The 22,248-nt window shown below is 44.9% G+C and overlaps 1 protein-coding gene across 1 annotated transcript; it reads left to right on the top strand.

Moving 5' to 3' along the window:
- The first annotated feature begins 6,887 nt into the window (after positions 1–6,887).
- Positions 6,888–9,041, top strand: LOC143186473 (uncharacterized). The gene has a single exon (XM_076390150.1). The coding sequence runs from the start codon at positions 6,888–6,890 to the stop codon at positions 9,039–9,041; it is 2,154 nt and encodes a 717-aa protein (XP_076246265.1).
- The last annotated feature ends 13,207 nt before the right edge of the window (positions 9,042–22,248 follow it).

The raw sequence follows: 22,248 nt of genomic DNA, 5'->3' as shown, positions 1-22,248 counted from the left end.
AAATGGTAAGGGACTTTCCAATTACTTTTTACATGAACAATCAGCATGTCTCGGATTGTCCCATTATTTTGGGACACCTTGTATATCTATATAGCAGAAATATTTGGTGAAGTATGAAGAAAGCTTCTCTTAACACGTTACCATCAGGCAGCACATTAATGTGTTCGTTCTGTACGTTCTCTATCGTTTGAGATCGTCGAGAACAGACGTGTTTACTTTCTTGTTCCTCAACGTATAGTAGTTCGGCTATTTTCAAATTTTTCATATTTCTTTACGTCCGCAAATGTGGATAACATCTGTGATGGCTGTAGTTTTCGTGTGGTTAAACTGATCATCTGCGCATCCTACAACATTGCTGCAGACAAATTATAGTAGGCGATTAACTGTACTCTTGGAATCGGTGGTTACTCTGATTGCCTGAGTTTGCTATTCGTCAGCGGAGCAACTATATAGACCACTGCTTGGTTGAGCCCTGAATAATCGGCAGTAACATAGAGAGGGCTGACATAAGTGAGGCACATCTGGGTTACCCGCGTCTGCCACCACGTCTAGCAGCAACCCATTTGTGACGAATAGATGCGCACGTGTGGTGAACGGCGCGTGGTAGAGCCTCTGGCTGTTATCAGCCACCAAGACTAGCCGTCGCTAGTTATAGTGCGTATCACACTCACGAATCTCAGTGAAAGCTGAGATTCGTACGAGGCAAACCTTATTGTAAGGTGTGTTAAAAAGAGAAAAAGAGAATCCCTCCTATCTGTACGTTCACCACACAGGTAATACAGTCCACTGCACTACCTTAGCGTTACGATAAAGTACTGCTCTCCCCTCCACATAGGCTCGTCGTCGAGGCCTGGAATCGGGAGCTCACGGTTCAACTCGAAATATTCGCTAGCCAGCTGGTGCGGTTTCGCCAATTTTTCCCTTTTCTAGACTCTAGCGTTGCTGACCGGCACAACCGAAAGAGGACGGCCAACTGCCCAGAGGAACAGGAACGGCCCAGAGTCACTACAGGACCGTGCCCCTTTCCCTCCTTTTGGGAACCCCCTCTTTTGGAGTTTCAATAAACCGTCTGTCCTTTTTAGGACAGACCGAAAGTTAAATTGAAAACGTAAATTTTCTTTAATACACCCGATTTTCGATAGTTCATCGGGACCTCGTTAGATTCCTGTATTCAGCGATTCTAACAAAATCTTTTTGGCATTTTATGAATTCTCCAAGGAAAACGAATTGTGGACTCCATGGTTTGCATTTTAACTACAAAATATTAAACGAATACGAATATGTAATCATAATATGAATCTGTCACAGCTGTCATAGTTTTGCGGAATTTTTTGAATGGGTTTATGTTAATGATGATAACTGTCCTCCTAACTTTAAGTACTCTCAAACATTGGATCTCTCTGACTTGTCCCTTATCATCGGGGAAGTTTTGGACATCATTAATAACCTTAAGATTAATTCTAGTTCTGGTTATGATGGTGTTCATCCAATGTTGTTTAAATCTTGTTCTTTTATTACGTCTAGGATACTTTGTATAATATTTAATAAATCATTGTCACCTGCACTTTTCCTGAATCATGGAAAATATGCACAGTTAAACTGATACCAAAGAGTGGAGATCTAACTTCAATTCTAAATTACGGATCAATTTGTATTCAAAATGCTATGCCAAAAACTCTGGAAGTCTTAATAATGCACAAATTATTTTTCTTTTTTAAAAACACTATTATAATTGTTTAAAAAGCGGTTATATAACGAGCACGTGGCTCGTTCGCGAGATTTGTGATTTGTTGGTATACGTGACCGACCGAAGGTCGCCTTCGGTGGATATTCCGTTGTCTTAGCAGAAAAACACGGTCTATTGTCGTATGACTCGTTTTTATCGTTAAAATTGAAGTTCAAACAAGGTGAGCATTGTCGAGCAACGGTTTTGAACTCCAGGCTCGATGTCGAGTGGGGACATCGGAGCCTGAAGGAGAGAGAGAGTACATCGTACTACATTAGCACGAAATAAAAGATAATTTGTGAGCGCCGCGTAGTGGTAAAATTTAGCACGTCTTCCGCTTCGCGGAGACACGCGCGGCTCTCGCCCCAGTCGTCTTACGACAACTAAGCTTGAAACAGTCAGTGCGACCGTTCGTCAAGCGTATCTCAGCTAGCCAGTCTTCAGATTTCAAGTAGTTTGGTTGCCAGACACTTGGAATCTCACTAGCTTTCAATAGCTGAAACACTGTCACCTACAACTAGGAATCTGCTCTGTTCGATTCATACGTATAATACGTACGACAGAGCAACTAGTTTGTTCCAGGGGGACAATTTAACGAGATTTGCGCTCTTGGAATCGGGGTCTGCCATGATTCTCTGAGTTTCGTCTTCGTCTCGGAGCAACAAAGGCCGCTGCCTGTTGGATCCCTGAGAGACTGGTTACAACAGAGAGAGATAACGTACGTGCCTATCACCTCTGCGTTACTCGCGCTCTGCCACCCCGTTTAGAAGCAACCCCCGTGTGACGAATAGAAGCACATGGTGACGTGACCGGAGTCGCGGAGCCTCTGGCCGTCCTCAGCCTCCAGGACTAGCAATTCGCTGGTTATAGCGTGTCCCTCTGCTCACGAATCCCCAAGTTATCGGGATTCGTACGAAACGAGCCTTTCTATAAGGTGCAAGGCGAAGAGAAGAGGTTCCCCCCTTCTCTCAAGCCACTCGCTCATCGACTTCTTCTTCGCACCAGAAGAAGAGTCGATAATACAGTCCACTGCATTACCTTCACGTTACAGGCGAGGTATTGCTATCCTCTCCACATAGGCTCGTGAGCGAAGCCTGGAGTCGGGAATCTTCGGTATAGCTGGATTTACACTCTCGCTTACCGCCGCGGTTCCGCCGCTATTTCTATTTTTCAGACGCCAACGTCGCTAAAGGAAGAAGTACCGGCGTCGCCCAATTCATCGGGCCCTCCGATCCACCGTCGAACCCAGGAGCCGCCGAGGACCGGAACAGCCCCCAGCCCCCGACACGAGATTTAAATAAACGTCGTTTAAAAGCCCTTTTAAGGGCCGACAAAGATTAAACTTGTGTATCCGCTTCTTTCATATACCCTCAATCTCACCTTATCCGGACCTCCGTTGGATCTCTTATTTTAAGCAATTCCAACAAAAAGGTCCTTCGAGCCGGATTGAAAGGTTGAGAAAGGGTGAAAGAAACGTTCACTTCAGGTTGACATTCGAGCAGAGTTTACCTCTCGAAGTATATCACCATGTCGAACCCCACAAAGGAGCAGTTGACTCTTCCTGCCCTGGAGGTTGAGATGGAGGATATTCAATCACGAGTTCGGGGAATGACCCGACTCGTGACCAATCTAAAGAAAAAGGGGCGAAATAATTTCACCATCTCTCTCCTGAAGCAGAAGTTGGAGTATGTGTCTGACGTTTGGAGGGATATCCAAGAGCGGGTTAAACAGCTCAAAAAGGAAGTTCCCGACAGCAAACGGAAGGCCATACCCTTCTTCAGCGAGAGTACGGTGGAAGATGCAGAAGATGCGTTCCATGAGGCTCAGAATTTCGTGATGACGGAACTGGACAGCCTCATACAGGAAAAGGAATCAGCTGGATTCGGTCACCCCGGAAATACCGCGGGTGCCGGAGCCAACAACCAGCCTGGTACGCTTGAGCTTCCCAAGCAGAACTTGCCGAAATTTAGCGGAGATCCTAGAAAGTGGTGTCACTTTGCCGATCTTTTTAACGCCGGCATAATAAAAGATCAACGGTTGTCAGATGCACAACGGTTGCAATATCTGAACGGCTGCTTGGAAGGACAGGCACTCGCATCGATTGCCACGCTTGAAATTGCGGATCGTAATTTCAATAAACTTGAACAATTCGGGAACCCACGACGTATGGTGCTTCAGCTGCTCGTAACCTTCACGAAGCTGAAGCCGATCAGGAAGGGCGATTTAGAAAGCCTGCAACAGGTCACCGTCGGCTGGAAACAAACGCTCGCCGCGCTCCAGAAACTGGGACGCAAGGTAGAGCACTACAGCGACGTGTTGGTCATCCTGATTGTTTAAAATACAGTTAAATTTCGAAGCTTTGTTTCGTCCACGAGAATCACAGTACGTTAACGTACTGTGACCGACCGAAGGTCGCCTTCGGTAGGGAATTCAGTTGCGTTGACAATAAACTCGGTACATTCGAATTGCGACTCGTTTTTCATCCGATGCGGTTGAAGTTCGAACAGGTGAGCGATTACGATCAGCTGTTTGAATCTCAGGCCCGATACCGAGTGGGGGTATCGGAGCCTGACAAAGAGAGAGAGCAAGATCGGTACATTAGACAAAGAGAGACAATGATAAGCGAGCGCCGCGTAGCGGATTTTCGGGGACTCCGCGATTTTCGCGGAGCGTCTCGCGCTCGCATGTCGAAGTCAGTCTTGCACCGATCGCTCGCACGGTAGCAAGCAACAGCATTTACAGAAGAGTCTGCTGAGTTGGGAAATTTGGGCACCAAGTTCCTTAGCTCGTGACGCCTTCTACGCTGTAATATCGCACTACAGCTCGCCATAGCTCCCTTCGAGAACCACGTATTACACGTGCGAAGGAAAAGCGATTGTTTAGTCGCGATAATTTAAAAGACGAGTAACTGCGCTCTTGGAATCGGTGGTTACCTCGATTCCCTGAGCTTGCTATTCGTCGGAGGAGCAATCAAGACCTCTTCTTGGTTGAGCCCCGATATTGGCTCCAACAGAGAGGGTAAACGTAAGTGTATCACCTCTGCGTTGCCCGTGTTGTATCACCCGTTTAGCAGCAGCCCGCGTACGACGAATAGATGCGTACGTTGCGGTGAACGGTGAGTGCTACAACCTCTGGCCTTTATCAGCCGCCAAGGCTAGCTAGAGCTAGTACCGAGGGTCGAACGCTCGCGAATCTCGGCTTACAACCGTGATTCGCACGAGGCAAGCCTTCTTGGAAGGCAGGTTGAGCAGAGAAAAGGAGGATCCCTCCTCTCTGCACACTCGTCTGCCGACGCTTTCTTCAGAGCGAAGAAACGTCGGTATTACAGTCCACTGCACTACCTTAACGATACGTCAAGGTACTGCTCCCCCCTCCACGTAGGCTCGTTTCGAAGCCTGGAGTCGGGAAGACACGGTTTAGCTTGAAAGCAATACGCTCGCTGACCAGTGCGGTTTTGCCGCTCTTTTCTTTTCCAGACGCCAGCGTCGCTAAGGGACACAGGCCGGCGTCACAACCAGGGACCCATCCCCAGAGTTCTTGTTAAAAACCACAAATTAAGTAAAAAATAAACGTCGTATATAAGCCCTTTTCAGGGCCGACTCAAATTTGATTACTAGTACAATTTTTTTTCTTGACACCCTCCTCTCAACCATCCAATCCGGACCCCGTTAGATCCCTGAATTTTCAGCGATTCTAACATAAGGTCCTTCGAGCCGGATTTGGTTGAGAAAGGGCAAGGAAAAGTTGTATTAGCTTCTCTTCAGGTCGAATTTCGAGTAGCGTTTACCTCTCGAACCATACCACCATGTCCACTCCCCAAAGAGAACAGGCGCTTTCGCCCAACCTCGAGAGTGACATGGAGGATATTGTCTCGCGAGTCAGAGGCTTGACCCGACTCGTGACGAATCTGAAGAAGAAAGAACGAAGTAGTTTTACTATTTTCCTCCTGAAAGAAAAACTAAACCATGCCACGGAAGTGTGGAGGGACGTGCTCGAGCGAGTTAGTCGTCTCAAACAGGGCATTCCCCTCCATCACCGTAAAGGTATACCCTTCTTCGATCAGGAGGTGCTTCAGGACGCCGAGGACACGTTCCACGAGGTCCAGGATTTCCTAATGACGGAAATCGCACAACTGGTCGAAGCGAAGGAGCGAGTTGAGTTGGGTATTAACCAAGGTAAAGCCGAGGGTGCCGGCTTTGACAACACGTAGATTCCGGTCGAGTTGCCTAAGCAAAGCCTTCCGCAGTTCAGCGGTGATTCCAGAAAGTGGAGACACTTTGAGGATCTATTCACCGCTGGCGTGAAGAATAACCAACGGTTGTCGGACGCACAACGGTTGCAATATTTGAACGCGTGCTTGGAAGGTGAGGCTCTCGTGACGATCGCCGAGTTTGAAATTGCGGATCGCAATTTCAGCGAGGCGTGGGACGCCCTGAAGAAACGATTCGGGAACCCACGCACAATTATCACTCAGCTTCTTGAGACCTTACGAAAGCTGAGAATGATAAAAAAAGGCGATCTACCCAGCTTCCAGCAAGTCACAGTGAGCTGGAGACAGACGCTCGCTGCGCTCAAGAGATTGGGGCGCCCTACTGAAGAGTGGAGTGACGTGCTGGTCATTCTCATAAAAGAGAAGCTGGAAGCAGCCCTGCAATGGGAGTGGGAAATGTCTATTCAATCGGACACGGACTTCCCGTCGTTTAACGACATGATGAAGTTCCTTGAAGGACAGGAGCGCGCGTTGGTGGCATTGGAACACTAACGATGTAACGCAAAGGCGGAAGTCACGCCGAAATCTCGCATACGGCAGCATAACGCCGTGGTCGAGAACACTCCCACTACTCCCGAAAATGCGTGTTTTGTGAACAGTCGCACGTAGTTGCTACGTGCAAAAAGTTCAAGACACTTTCGCCGGAACAGCGGTTTCAATACATGAAGAATAATCAGTATTGTATAAACTGCTTGGCGTCAACGCACACGGTGACACACTGTCGAACCAGCGTGTCATGTAAACAGTGTAACGGACGGCATCATACCATCTGGAGATTTTTTCTATTTCAATCTGCAACGGTTTCAACCGTCTGCAACACCGATAACAAAGCGCACTTTGTTTTCGGAGATTGCGAAACTGTACGATCCCCTCGGCTGGCTTTCGCCAGTCATGATCCGTGCGAAAATTTTGTTGCAAGCCCAGTGGCTGGAGAAAATCCAGTGGGACGAGCACGTTTCCGCGGAGACGCTCAAAATGTGGAACACATTTTGTGTCGATTGGAGCAGATTGAACGATTGGAAATTACCCAGATGGATCCGATATGGAGCCGATGCAATCTCTGTGGAGCTCCATGGATTTTGTGACGCATCACTCGCTGCCTATTCCGCCGTCACCTACTTGAAAGTGACCACGGTGAACAATGAAGTGTTTACATCACTTCTAATGGCAAAAATGCGAGTGGCTCCGATCAAAACGCAGTTGATCCCAGTTCTTGAATTGAACGGGGCCGTACTGCTCGCTGAGCTTATCGTGCATGTAAGAAAATCGCTCTCACTGCCGATCGATCGTGTTGTCTGTTGGACAGATTCTACGATCGCCCTCGCTTGGCTTAAAAAACATCCATCGACATGGACGGTTGTGGTAGCCAACCGCGTGTCAAAAATCCAAACGTCTCTTCCGAGCGCTGAATGGTGTTACGTTCCAACACGCTCAAATCCCGCGGATTTAAATTCGCGTGGGATAGAGGCTGCAGATTTTCTGCAGTCGAGACTGTGGATGTTTGGACCAGGGTGGCTGAGCGGACCGGAAGTGGAGTGGCCAGCGATGCCAGCTTCCGTGGAGACCACTGAAAGCAAGCGCATAGCGCATGCACATGTAACGACTCCGAAACCGGAATGGGAATTTCTGTTCCGATTTCAAACGTGGAGAAAACTGTTGCGTGTAACGGCGTATTGTCTTCGCTGGCCAAAACAAACGCGCGCCGATCAAGGGTCACCCGACAGTCGAGTAATCGAGGCGTCAGAATTGCGAATCGCAACTGAACGTATCGTGCGTCACATACAAGGCACGCATTTCTCAGAAGAGTACCGGTGCTTGAAAAAACGCCGAGGAGTACCTGAGAAATCTCCGCTAAAAAGCCTAAACCCTTTTCTCGATGAAAATGACGTCTTGAGGGTTGGCGGACGACTGGAGAATGCGACGCTTGCATGGGAAACCAAGCACCCGATAATACTGCCGAAACATTATGTGTCAACACTCATAATCCGGCAGTGCCACGTGGATACGTTGCACGGGGGCTTGCAGCTGACCTTGCATACTGTGAGGCAAAGCTACTGGATTCTCGGCTGCCGAAACGCAGCGAAGACCGTTATAAACAAATGCATGCGATGCGTGAGATGGCGAAGCAGCGCCTCCACGCAAATAATGCAGTATTTGATACCGGAACGCTGCAGGCCTGCAAAGGCCTTCGACAACTGCGGAGTGGACTACGCGGGGCCTTACCGTGTCCGCGACTCCGCTGGTCGAGGAAAGACGGCTCACAAAGCGTACATCGCGGTGTTCGTTTGTTACGCCACGCGCGCCGTCTACATCGAGCTCGTCCATGATTACACGACGAGCGCGTTTCTAGCTGCACTCGATCGGTTTGTAGCAAGACGTGGTATACTGTCTTGCATTTTCAGCGACAATGGCACCAATTTCGTTGGGGCCGATCGAGAGTTACGTAAGCAGTTCTGTGAGGCGTTTTCCTCCACAGCAATGCAAAACAAATGCGGCTCTATGGGGATAAGGTGGAGGTTTAACCCCCCCAGCATTCCTCATTTCGGTGGAATGCAGGAAGCCGGCGTAAAATCGGTGAAACACCATTTAAAGCGCACGCTGGGTAAATTCACGCCGACGGGAGAGGAAATGCAGACGCTTCTCTGCAAGATCGAAGCGAGTCTCAACTCGCGACCGATCGCCCCCCTGAGTGACCACCCAGACGATTATGCGCCTCTGACAGGAGGTCCACTAAATGCGATTCCGCTGCAGTCGGTGGAAACTGAAAAACTCTCGCGATTGTCGTGTTGGAGAGCGATTCAGAAATTTCACGTGCAACTGTGGAGGCACTGGGCACGCGATTATTTCACGCACCTCCAAAATCGCTACAAGTGGCGCGCCACCCAACTGCAACTGCAACCAGGGGATCTGGTGTTAGTGCAGAATGCTCTTCTTCCCCCCAATCAGTGGGAGATTGAGATACCCGGGGAAAGACGGAAATGTACGTGTGGTAAAAGTACGTACAGCGAAGTCAACATACACACGCCCAATTACAAGCATGTGTAGGTTACCCGTGGATGAGCCCGCTATGACGACCGACGCCGAGGTCGAGCGGCCAAAATAAATGCCAAAACAATTTTGGAAAAAACAGGGGAGACACCAAGGTGAGACCAATTGTTCTAGAAGAAAATCGAACGATGGGGACCCCCTCTTCCTTGACCCCCAAGCCCCCTGGGAGGGGAGACGAAGTATTTCCGTCTCTATCTCTCCAAAGGAAAAAGCGCACCCGCGATATCGCGGGCGCCACCGAAATCGGCTGGGAGCGTCGCGAAGGCCTAATCAGTTGTACGCCAATATGGAAAGCAACACCGTCGCGACGCAAAAGGAGATATCGGATACCTTCGACCGGTGCCTCAAGATCGGGGAGAAGGCACTACAGCCGGACCTCCACCCAGCCGACACTATGGAGCAGACGATTGAGACCCCGCGGGTGGCGACGCCGGAGTCGCCGTCCCAAGTGCCTAAGGAGGAGTGGGCGTTTAAAATGGGCCCTCTCCAGCTCCGTGTCCCGGAGCACATCCCAGAGACAACCAGGAGATATCGCTCCACAGTCCCTGGAGGGCGGTATGTATTCCGTTGGGACAAAGAGCAGCGATTAACATCGCTGCTCTGGAGACCAACACCGGAGGCCTCGACGCCGGAGCCCCGACCGGAGCATCCTTCGAGCACCCCCGCGAAGAAGGAAGCAAATCCAAGAGGCAGCAGGCCCCGCAACGGGCCAAGATCAAGGCCACGAGAGGAAAGGAGGCATCCCGCCTCCGCACCATCGACCTCGAGGGCCGTGGAACCCACCCGGTCCACGCATGCCACCGGACGCTCCTGGCGACCTCCCCAGCCACGCGGACCGACGCTACAGGAGTTGACGCGGACCGCAGTAGGAATCGCGGTGGAGACTTCCATGCGGCTGCTGCAACAGCAGCAGCTACAACAGCGAAGAAGCGTGACTCCACCAGCGCATAAGGAAGTTCAGTTGAATTTATATTTTGATTGAATTTACGACAACGCTGCGAGTGAGTTCACTTCAATTGAACTTCACTTGCAGCACCTCTCTCTCTCTCATTCGCGGAGAAAGTATTAGTCTTTCGAGTTTCGCGTTGCGAAGTGCATACGACAGAGCATTACCGATTCTCCGTTGCACTGACCGTGCAAGGGGGGCGGTATGTTTAAAAAGCGGTTATATAACGGGCATTTGGCTCGTCCGGGAGATTCGTGATTTGTTGGTATACGTGACCGACCGAAGGTTGCCTTCGGTTGGAGAATCCGTTGTCCTAGCAGCAAACACGGTCAGCTGTCGTATGACTTGTTTTTATCGTTAAAATTGAAGTTCAAACAAAGTAAGCGTTGTCGAGCAACGGTTTTGAACTCCAGGCTCGATGTCGAGTGGGGACATCGGAGCCTGAAGGAAAGAGAGAGTACATCGTACTACATTAGCACGAAATAAAAGATAATTTGTGAGCGCCGCGTAGTGGTAAAATTTAGCACGTCTTCCGCTTCGCGGAGACACGCGCGGCTCTCGCCCCAGTCGTCTTACGACAACTAAGCTTGAAACAGTCAGTGCGACCGTTCGTCAAGCGTACCTCAGCTAGCCAGTCTTCAGATTTGAAGTAGTTTGGTTACCAGACACTTGAAATCTCACTAGCTCTCAAAAGCTGAACTACTGTCGCCGACCAACTAGAATTCTGCTCTGCTCAATTCGTACGTATACTACGTACGAAAGAGCACCTGGTTTGTCTTAGGGGACAATTGATCGACATTTGCACTCTTGGAATCGAGGCCTGCCCTGATTCTCTGAGTCTCGTTTTCGTCTCGGAGCAACAAAGGCCGCTGCCTGTTGGATCCCTGAGAGACGGGTTACAACAGAGAGAGATAACGTACGTGCCTATCAATTCTGCGTTACTCGTGCTCTGCCACCCCGTTTAGAAGCAACCCCCGTGTGACGAATAGAAGCACACGGTGAGGTGAACGGAGTCGCGGAGCCTCTGGCCGTCCTCAGCCTCCAGGACCAGCAATTCGCTGGTTATAGCGTGTCCCTCCGCTCACGAATCCCCAAGTTATCGGGATTCGTACGAAACGAGCCTTTCTATAAGATGCAAGGCGAAGAGAAGAGGTCCCTCCTCCTCTCAAGCCACTCGCTCATCGACTTCTTCTTCGCACCAGAAGAAGAGTCGATAATACAGTCCACTGCATTACCTTCGCGTTACAGGTGAGGTATTGCTATCCCCTCCACATAGGCTCGTGACCGAAGCCTGGAGTTGGGAATCTTCGGTATAGCTGGATTTACACTCTCGCTTACCGCCGCGGTTCCGCCGCGTACGTACTTGTACGGATGCAACATGTGTTCCTTCAGAATTCGGTGCATCGTCCGTTACGATACGCTCCGACCGTTTCTGCCGGCGCTTGCACAGGGTTTTAGCCACTATGCTCGGACAAGATCAACCATCGTGAATGGGGTGAAAATTATTTTTCTGTTCCTCTTCTCTGCGGGCTCTTTCGACCCGATACACGTGCAGTCTCTGTTTTCTATCTCGAAGCAATGAATGGGTACGTTCGCAGTGAAATGACGGAGCACACGCTTTCGTGAAACGTCTGGATAGTCCGTTCTTGGCCCGTCTGCAACGCACATGTTTCCAAAAAATGCTGATTCCTTCCTACGTGAATCCTGTTGTCCTGGTGGGGATACCTCACAATGAAATCACGAGACACTATTTGGAGGGAGAGGAAACTCCTTCGAAAAAATCTTGTTAGTCAGTCAGAAAGCCTCTGTGAAGACATGTTCACTCCTCAAGAGTATTGCGGGATGTTTTGGGCGTATGTGGAAAACAATGGAGACGCCAATGCTTCCGTTGAATCGTATCGACGACGGTATCCGGAGCGGCGGGCACCTAGCGCAAATTCATTCCGCCGAATGGCATCGCGCTTTTATTCCACCGGGTCCGCGATGCCGCGCGGCAGCGAAGTGGGTCGCCCCAGATCGGCGAGGAGAATCGCGTCCACCGATGACGTCCTTCAAGCAATAGAGGAGGATGGCACAGTCAGTGTGCGCGATTTAAGCCTCCGCCTAAAGTAAGCTACAATACAAGATAACTGCAGCAATGATTAATTAAGAAAAGGGGTGTTATCTAATAGTAGATGTTTCTTTATTTTGTTCTAGTGTCAGCAGAACGTCGGTGCACCGAATTCTAAAGGAACACATGTTGCATCCGTACAAGTATGTACGGGTGCTACATTTACTCCCAGCAGATTACGATCGGCGGATTGAATATTCAAAGTGGTTGATGGGAGAAGTGGGAAGGAATCCGTCGTTCTGTAAGTACATATTGTGGACGGATGAAGCTCTTTTTACCAGAGAAGGTTGCTTTAACGCCCACAATATGCATGTGTGGAACGACGAAAATCCTTCCGCACTTCAGTCACGGGCAGCACAAGTTCGGTGGTCAGTTAATATATGGGCGGGCATTTGCTGCAAGTTTATCGTTGGACCATACATTTCACCGAATAGGTTAGACAGTCCAGCGTACAGAGTTTTTTTAGAACATGTTCTGCCGGAACTCCTGGACGACATTCCATACGAGATCCGGCAGAACATGTTCTACCAACACGACGGAGCTCCAGCTCATCACGCCGCGGATGTCCGCGCCTATTTAAATGACACTTTCCCGGGCAGGTGGATTGGCCACGGCGGTCCTGTTCCGTGGCCCCCGCGATCACCGGATATGAACCCGCTCGATTTTAGCTTCTGGGGGTTCCTGAAGGTAATTAGATTATTGCTGTTATTGCTTACTTATTTTTGTCATAGGTATTGTGTCTTTACTTACGTTTCAACAACAATCATTTTAGACTGAGGTGTACCGTCAACCGCTGGAGTCGCCAGAAGAGGCAGTAGCACGAATGCACGGTGCGCTGACAAAACTGACACCTGCTATGTTGGAGGGCATTCAGCGGAGCATTGTCAGGCGAGCAGAAACGTGCATACAAACTGGCGGCGGTTACGTCGAACATTTACTGAATTAGCAACAATCGGCCCCTTTCGGGGCCACCAATTCTTTTTACAACGTAGGAACAACAAGTTCCATTAAAAATAAATTCAGTGATTGTATCCCTTGATCAGTGTTGGTGGTCGTGCAGTGAAGTGAAAACATCTTCGATACAGCAATAACTCGGATACACTTGACGTCGCGACCCTTTATTTCGGATGGTGGCGTATACCTGCGATCAGCTGTGCATAGGGCGCTGACCTACCATACAAACATTTCGGCCGCATAGTTCCGGCTCGGACCAGTGACCTAGCGGCACAGGTTTCTAAAAAGGAAGGAAAGGAATTACCAAAAGGGTGAGGTTTATTCAATTTGTCGGTAATCAGTATTTTTCAAATTTAACGCAGGCTATGACTTCTTGTCGACGATATCTCTCCAACGGAGCGAGATATCGAAAAGTGCCACTCTTCCTTTTCGACTCCTTTACCCATAACAAGTAAAAAAGCAAGAGTAACGTTTTTCGATATCTCGCACCGTTTTCGAGATAATCGACTCCGAAGTTCGCGATTTCCTACCACTGATGCTGACTCGCTTGTTCGCGTACGAGCGCGGCCGCATAGCGCATAGCCTACTTTACCGCGGGTGCTCCACCGGCATACTCGCGCTCTGATTGGTCGGGGTTTTCTGTTAATGTGTTGTTAACGAAGCCTCGAAGAACATTTTCGCTAAGGAAAAAGTTGTTTCAAATCATCCCCCGAATCACCCCTTTTAAGGAACTCCAACATTTTTGGGACACCCTGTATATATACCCATAATTATGAAAGTGGTCTAAATCGTATACTTCTTATTTTGGAATATTGAAAAGATTACATTTGAATAAATTAGAAAATATTTCTGTATTACGTAACATTATAATTAGTCTTGATTAATGAACATTTATTATAAATGTGAAAATTTGTGTGAATCTCATACGAAAATGTTGTTTCTTAGACCACTTTCATAATTTAGGGCACATATGTATTGTTTCATTCGTGATACTCTTTCTTTCTCGCTCGCACCGCCTTTTTCTATATTCCGTATGAAGTAAAATATCGGGTCAAGGCGTTTTCAGTAGAGATTTACTGATGCATAAAATTGTAATTGATGTGGCAACAGCGTGACAAAACTTTCCTACGATGTGATTTGGCAGTTATACCTTCGCACTGCTCGTTTGTAATTCAACAGGATAACGCTAGATGCCACATTATCAAATATCTCATGTATAAATTATATGTTTTCACTAATTCCCGTTTCTTCGCAACAGCGCTTCGATCGATTCGGAGTAGGCCTCGAAGGAGTCTGCCCCCTTAAGGGGGTACGATCAGATATGTCAGAGCGGCGACATTACCGACCAAATTAGGCAAAAACAGGGGTTTACGGCCTGACACTTTTCGTCCTTATATGAGATGATTTTAAGCTGGGAATGGGTTCATTCGAAAGAAAAAAGTTCAATGCAGCGCAGTCAACTCGCGACTTAACGACATTCTGCTGATATTTAGTAATACGAATGTTATAAAGTAGAGCAAAAATCTACCATTGACAGCTATGGAAATTTAAGCATTTTTATGTAATTTAGAGAGTGTTTTGAACGAAATCGCGAGTTGACTGCACTGCGTTGTACTTTTTTCTATCGAATGAACCCTTTCCCAGTTCAAAATGTTCTCATATAAGGACGAAAAGTGTCAGGCCGTAAAACCATACAACAGTATTGCTTTTGGCTGGGTTATCGATAAAACAGAGCAAAAAATGTGACAAATTTAGTTGAGCATTTGCAAACCAGGCGACGCCTAATTTGAAAAGCTGCCAATGTGGAATCGGAATCTGTGATACCCAAATTAACGATGCGAGTTACTGAAAATTTCCCCCTCCACTACACACACCACCTTAGGAGTCGCGTGTACGTGAGCTCGGCGCTTCGGGCCACACCGGCCATATTCGAAAAGTCAAAAGAGAACGCAAGTGTAAAGTGAACCTTACTCACTCGCTCTTTAAATACTGTCCAAGTTGCCGACAAGCGACACAAACCGCGCGCGATATTTTCATTTGCCCAGACATATTTACGAAAGCCCGAGAAGACAAGAATACGAAGCCCGTCTTTTGCTATCATGCAGGTTCAAATCTGTGACTTTTTTATTTCATACATAATTTTTAGTAGCTTTGTAACTTTAGAATTCCTCGCTTCATATATTACTTCATTTATAAAATACTGTAGAAAATATAATTCATATTTTAGCCACCCAGATAGCCATAAAACACAGTTGCATCGTTCTCATTTTTTTACAACCAGTCTTTTATGGAATGAAATAATAATTTGAGTCATAATAATATAAAATCAAATTTATATAAAGATTGGAATTGTATATTAAAATTACTTGTAGAATAAAAAAAAAGTTGCAGGTTTGAACGGGATCCGAACTCGATCAATGGTAAAGACATAGATGACAGGTATAGGATCCGTGCATCTTGATGTTCATCATTTCATTACGGTTACGAGGTGAGATTGTGAGATCCTATACACGTCTGATGTCACAGTTACATTGTGTATAATGAAGAAATAAACGCAGTAGATTACATGTATGTATATTCAAAACAGTCGTGTGCGTTTGGATACATCACCAGACATGCATAGGGAATTGAAATATCTCAATACCGTCGATTAGCTGTTGCGATTTCGAGTAACACTCGGTCATGTTCTACTCGTGTCGCATATCGCATCGCTCGCTCCTAACCTAGCGCGTTACCACTTATGTATACATACAGGGTGTCCCGCGTAACACAAAAAAAAAACACAAAATTAAAAAAGTGTTTACATGTCATTTGCATGGTATAAGGGGGAAAATTTATTGGCTATAACAAATTATCTTTTAGATTATTATTTTCAAAGATATGATAATCAAGTTTAGTTTTTTAAATAGAACTATATACTTTTTTTCAAATCATTTTGTAGTGCGTTTCAAGATAAATTTAACAACATAGAAATTATGTATCTGTTTTCAAATGGTTTTCGAGATATTGGATACGAAAATTTAGTGTTTTTCAGCACAGGAAAATCTGCTCGAGTAGACAGCACCGCAGGAAATCTCGCCTACGCGTCAAGTGCCACATGCCATACATTGTTCCTTCAAACCAATACGGGAGGGTCTGCTGTATGAACAGTAGGCCCAAATTCTGGAAATGGTTTTCCTGTGAACCTGACTATCATATCTTTGAAAATAATAATTTGAAAGATAATTTCATCTAGCCAATAGATTTTTTCCTGTATATGTGTAGATACGGTAATGTTGCCGACGAGAGCTGTTTCGTCTACACGGACGAGAGCCGCGGTCTATCCCCACTACCTCGTATGATGTGTGCCTCCGTGTAACCAATTCTTGGAACCATCGCGTACGAGCTCGATACCCCAGAACAAGGCGGCCATAAAAAACAAAGATAGCATTATGGATTTAAATAGGAAAAATTGAAATTTCTTATTCGCAAACAGATTTTCACGCACGTAACACCAATAAATTCCTTGTGCTCTCCCGATGAAAATGATATTAAACACGACAGGATTCCCATTATTTATAACATACATAAAACTTGATTTATAGAAAGAAAGGTCACGCTCATTTACGTATACAGTAATGTTACAGACGAGAGCCGTGCTCGGGTCTCGTAACGGCTCTTGTTCGTGTGAACGAAACGGCCCTCGATCGTATTATTACTGTATTTAGAATCCAACGATCCTAATCCAGACTTAACTCAAAATATACATACACACATACATATATATATTAATATTTCTATTTAAAATTGGTTTGAGTTTCATTAGGATCTACTTATATATGTAAAATAATATATTCTTCTATATTCTATATTCTATGTATATATAAAAAGGATGAATAATATCTAGCGAAATAATAAATCGGAAAACGGACAAGTAAGCTCTTTCTACAAATTAAGTTATTAGGTATCTTTATTATAAATAATCGGAATCATGTCGTATGTGATATCATTTTCTTCGGAAGAGCACAAGGAATCGATTGGTGTTACTTACGTGAAAATCCGTTTGCAAATAAGAAACTTCAATTTTTCCTATTCTTAATCCCTAATGCTATACTTGTCTTTTGTAACATCATTGATTTCGGGCATCGAGCTTGAGCATAGACGGTCGAGCGAAACCCTTTTTTTTGCTTCTTCGGTCGTGCATCAATTATCTTGGCGACCGAGAGTGAAGGAAGCCAAATCGACTACCAGTCACGGACGAGAGCCGCGACCAGACCCAAGCGCGGTTCTCGTCCGTAACATTACTGTATATGTATACGTATACTTATGTACACGCACACATATGCGTGATCTTCATATTAATATAAAAACGATATTTGGAAAAAGTGTCTATCTCGAGAAAGGCATCGACGTGGGCAAACACTGAATAATATGAATGTAGTGGTATTTAGAATGTGACACTTGTAAAAGTTATACACATACAAATAACATGTGTCGTTTGATAAATACCACTACATTCACACGATTCAGTGCTATATTGAATCACAGGAAATATCTTAGCAATCGGAAACATCGCGCGTGGCTCGTGCCGCTTGCAGGGATTTGAACAGTTGAATATGGCGTTTCAAGAATGAGAGAGTAAGACTCATATTCGCACTCTCCCTACTTTCCGCAAATGTCCGAAGTCGGTCGCGAAGCGTCGAGTTCACGTACACATAGCTCGTATAGTAGTGTGTGCAGTAGAGGGGGAAAGCTTTCTAAGCTACCTCCCGAATTCGAAATCATAGAAAGGCTCCATCTTGCGTTCATCAAGCAGCCACGTGTCTGTGGATAATACTATTTTTGTAACGAAAACTGTAATAGCAGATACCGACCTGGCAATTTCGAAATGTCACGTGACTACCGTACCCCCTTAAGAGCAAAGGGGGACAACAGACCCCAATCCATGGAAATAAATGACACACATTTATCTCTTATGTCCTCTGAGACTTTCTATTCTCGTTCTGTTAAGAAACAGAACTGTAAATTACGATTATATGCTGCACATGACGGCCTCGCGGATACTCCCTTTTCGTCCTTTGACGCGACTTAGCGATGTCCAGAATATCATCACTTTTATTTTTATATTTATTTTCATTTATATTCATGTAATTTAATTTATTTTTTGGACATCGCTAACATGTAAATAGCTTTCTGACTTGCTTCACATAATTCTTCTTCTTTCCCTGCTTTAGATATATGCATGCATGCTGTAAATATAATACGCTTGTTCGCTGTAAATATGTTTTCTTGTTGTAAATACTATAGACAGAACTTCCAGATAATTGTACATATAAATTTATATATATTAGTTATATAATAAATTTACATGTAACAATTATCTCGAAATTCCGTCATATGTAATATAGTAAACTCTTCTGCTTGTGCTTTCTATCCTTTGGAAATGTAAAGAATTGTTTAACTTTTCCGTCTCACTTTCTCTTTCATTTTGATGTGCATTATATTACATGTTTTCGATCACATAAACAATTTTTTACATTTCCCTCCCGATGAAAGAAACCACCACCTTCACGCGGTTTTCATCGAGCGGTAGAGTGTACGTTATTTTATAATTGTTACGAGATCAACTTATACATAAAGTTGATTCCAATCATAAATTGATACTGTTATCAAAACATGTATTAAAAAATCTCATTAAAAAATATTTTATATTAAAGGCTGTGATAGCGTGCACGTTACTGGCTAATAGTGGATTCTTATTCTAATACATTTGGCGAATTTTCAGTATCAGAGTATTTATTTTGTAATTATCTTGAATTCTGAATCAGAAAGGGTTAATTTGATAAGAGCAGTGTTTTCCAGACTAAATTGCATTACGTTAACTTTACAAATCAAAATCTTAATCTTCCCACCTAATAGTAAAAAATATATGTGTAATATAAATATAAATATAAGAGGTAAGTATCATAATCCATGCATCGATTCTGCTCTAAATCTAATAAGATTTTGAGATATGAATATAAAATTTAGATATAAAGTTTGATTGAAATTCATTCAGTCGTTTGAATGCAATTGGGTTAATGAACATATGCGGTTTTTTTTAAAAAAACCTCTTTTCTTAATAGTTTCAACGTAATCAGGGGGTCTTAAAAGGAGTTTTTCTGCACACAAAAATTTTCGAAATTTTTTTTCATTAGAATACTTTTCTAAGGTGGAAACATAATATCTGGGCAATCGGAAAGCTCGCGCAAGATGCGTGCCGCTTGCTAGCGATTGGGATTTAAATATTTCATAGAATGAGACAGTGCACATCACGATCCACCTTCTCTCTCGACCTCTCGAAGATGCCCGAAGCGCCGAGCTCACGGATACGCGGCCCGTGCGTAGTATGCATGGTGGAGGGGGTAATTCTCAAGATTTGCGTCCTCAGCCTAGCAGTACAGGTTTCGAGCTTAACCAGCGGATGACTCGATCCTGAGTACGAGCGACGCGATAAATCTAGTCCGAAAGGCGAACCAGACATCAAAGTAAATGTGTTTATCACACAGAACAGGACAAATTGGATGAGATCCACAATTAACACTGTAAAATAGAAAACTTTGGCAAGCACACTAACGACGCGATACGAAACCGATTCTCCGATTCTCTAATTCCCTCCTTGTTTGACGTTTGTGTGGAGGCTTATATTGACGCGGTGTCGCGAATCTCCTTCGAGTTTCGCAGTGCCGCCTTGCGGCCGCGACGGGGACTAGCCGCTTCCCGTGCGTGGAGAGTTCGTGAGTGGGAAGTTCACGAGTGGGGAATTCGCGTCATCCTCACACGTTACACATTTACTTCGTTCTCTTTCGATTAATATTGTACAATCATTTATTCCTTCAGGTTCTATTAATTGTAATATTTAATAGGATGTGCAATGCAAGGTGAGCTACTTTTGAAATCAGTTTATTCATATAAGACGAATCACAGTGGCTTGGTTCTTGGTTATTTAGAATTAAGCACCTGCAAGTTCAATGACTCTTTCCCACCGCTCCGGAAAATGCTGTATAGCGGTGATAAAGCCCTTCTCAACGGCATCGTGAAGATGCGTTTCAAATTCTGCACAATTGCTGTGTTTGACTCCTCTCAACTTGCGCTTTAAAACGCCAAAACATCCATAGTCAAGTGGACTGATATTAGGTGTGTGGCGTACTCGACCAGGTAGTTGGGTCGAGCGAACGCGCACGGCTGTTAGCCATTTAGGGCCTACGAATTTGCTAAAGGAAAGGCCTTGGGTCTTGAAGTGCTTGCAGCCATGTGCAAGGATGGGTCAAGATGTTTGGGTGAAAATTGTTTCTCGGGTCTGGAAAGTCTCACTCTGGTTTACGACATGGTTTTTCCTTACGGAGACAAGGATTGCGGACCAGAGTGGGCATTCCGTGGTTGCCTTTCGAGAGTCAAACACCAAACGATTCGACTGCGCTGCCCTTAACGCAAGGGTCGGTTCATGAAAGTAAAACATTACTTTTCATAGATTCTATTTGAATCATCTTGTAAATAGTATAAATAAATATTAGTGATAGGTACATAGTGTTTAATTATTAATCTCCACGTCATTCACTTCAGGTGAATATGGAGGCTGATTCTATAACTTAATTTTCTTTTCAGTGATAAACTCTTTAACTACCGCTGCAGTGTGGCTGACTCCAGGCGTCTACCTTTGTTTCGCTTGCTTCCGGTACTACGCTAGTCAACTATACTAAAAATCATCAAAACTATTTCAAAATGAACTAGAAATTGCGTTCTTCTTTGTCTGATATTCTTAGAAAAAAGTAGTGCTTTTTCAAAAGGACCACATCTTGAAGTGTACAACCTATTAATTAAAATTTTTGTACTCTGCAATACCTCGTGCATTATAAGTTTTCATTGTATTTCAACATAGGCATAGCGTATTTCGTGCGTTTTTGATCTAAACCATTCACCATTGGTATAAGTGCACCATTAGTAATAAATCACTGACGCGCGAATTCCAACTAACGGGTATATTAGGAGCTGCGAAAGCAATAGGAGACACACTTATCTCTGGCATCGGGTTGCAAGAGCATGAAGATTTGAGAAGCAGCTGAGGTACTCATCCAATAAGATCAGGACCGTACCCCTAGGGGTAGCGTTCTAGAGTGAACTAGTAACTAATGCTTCTTTTATGATTATAGTTAATTCTCACCATAGACAGACAAACCGCCTATCAACAAGCGCTAGAATCTGTTCCAAGGCTGACAGATATTGAGACCGCTCCTGACAAGTATTTTTTCAAGGACAGCGACTGCTATAAACGAGGCAACGAAAGGCTTACGGATGCTTAGACAATTAAACAAGGATTATTTTTTCTAGAAGATTTGAGACCGTTTCGAAGTTATAGCCTACAGGTTTTGCAATGATTGAGGCATACGAGATAAGATCCATATACACTCACACTTCATCTCGTATCAACAATATAGAGAATCCTCTAAGACGAATTGTATAAATTAACATATTTATAATTAGAATTAGTATAGTCATGTAGCCACAATCTAACTCTCGTTCAATAAATATAAAGCGGAAACGTATAACGTCTATTATGCGTAATCTTGCCTTTCCAATCTTAGTTATTATTATAATCGATGGACATATATATGTATCACTCTTATACAACTATAATATAATCACGTATATTTTAACCTCATGACCTCAATAATATTCAGCTATATTAGAATAGGTAATAATATTGCTTTAATGGTAGGATTAGAATAACTTCTTTTATTGAATAAATTATTGTTACGAAAGATCTAAGCTTTGTATTTTATCTCCTTAACATGTTCGTCACTACGTCACCCATATCTGGGTGACGGGTATGCTTCCGTGGGGGCTCCGTCACCCAAATATGGGTGATGCTGTTCTTGTTGAAGTTAATAGTATTTTCAGTTGGGCCTAGCGAGAAACTCAACCGAATTGCGCTGGGCGACGAATGTATTAACAGCATGTTACACGAATCCACACCTTTTATCCATTGGAAAGATGTTCTTCCGCAGACAACGTAGCATCGTTTTAGAGACGTTACAGTAGTGTGGTTAGACAACTATAGGAGCAGATATTGAAGGTGCTATGCAACAGGAAAACCCCAAGGACAGAAAACTAACTTCCTGCCACCAGATTACACAGTACAGAAGGCTAACTTTACATCGCTGTTGTGTTAGAGAGGA

The sequence above is a fragment of the Calliopsis andreniformis genome, unplaced genomic scaffold (genome assembly GCF_051401765.1).
Source record: "Calliopsis andreniformis isolate RMS-2024a unplaced genomic scaffold, iyCalAndr_principal scaffold0001, whole genome shotgun sequence".
Taxonomy (NCBI): Eukaryota; Metazoa; Arthropoda; class Insecta; order Hymenoptera; family Andrenidae; genus Calliopsis; species Calliopsis andreniformis.
This window is presented reverse-complemented; position numbering and strand designations above follow the sequence as displayed.

Excerpts from the sequence above, each read along its gene's own strand:
- LOC143186473 (XM_076390150.1), top strand. The coding sequence starts at position 6,888 with ATGATCCGTGCGAAAATTTTGTTGCAAGCCCAGTGGCTGGAGAAAATC.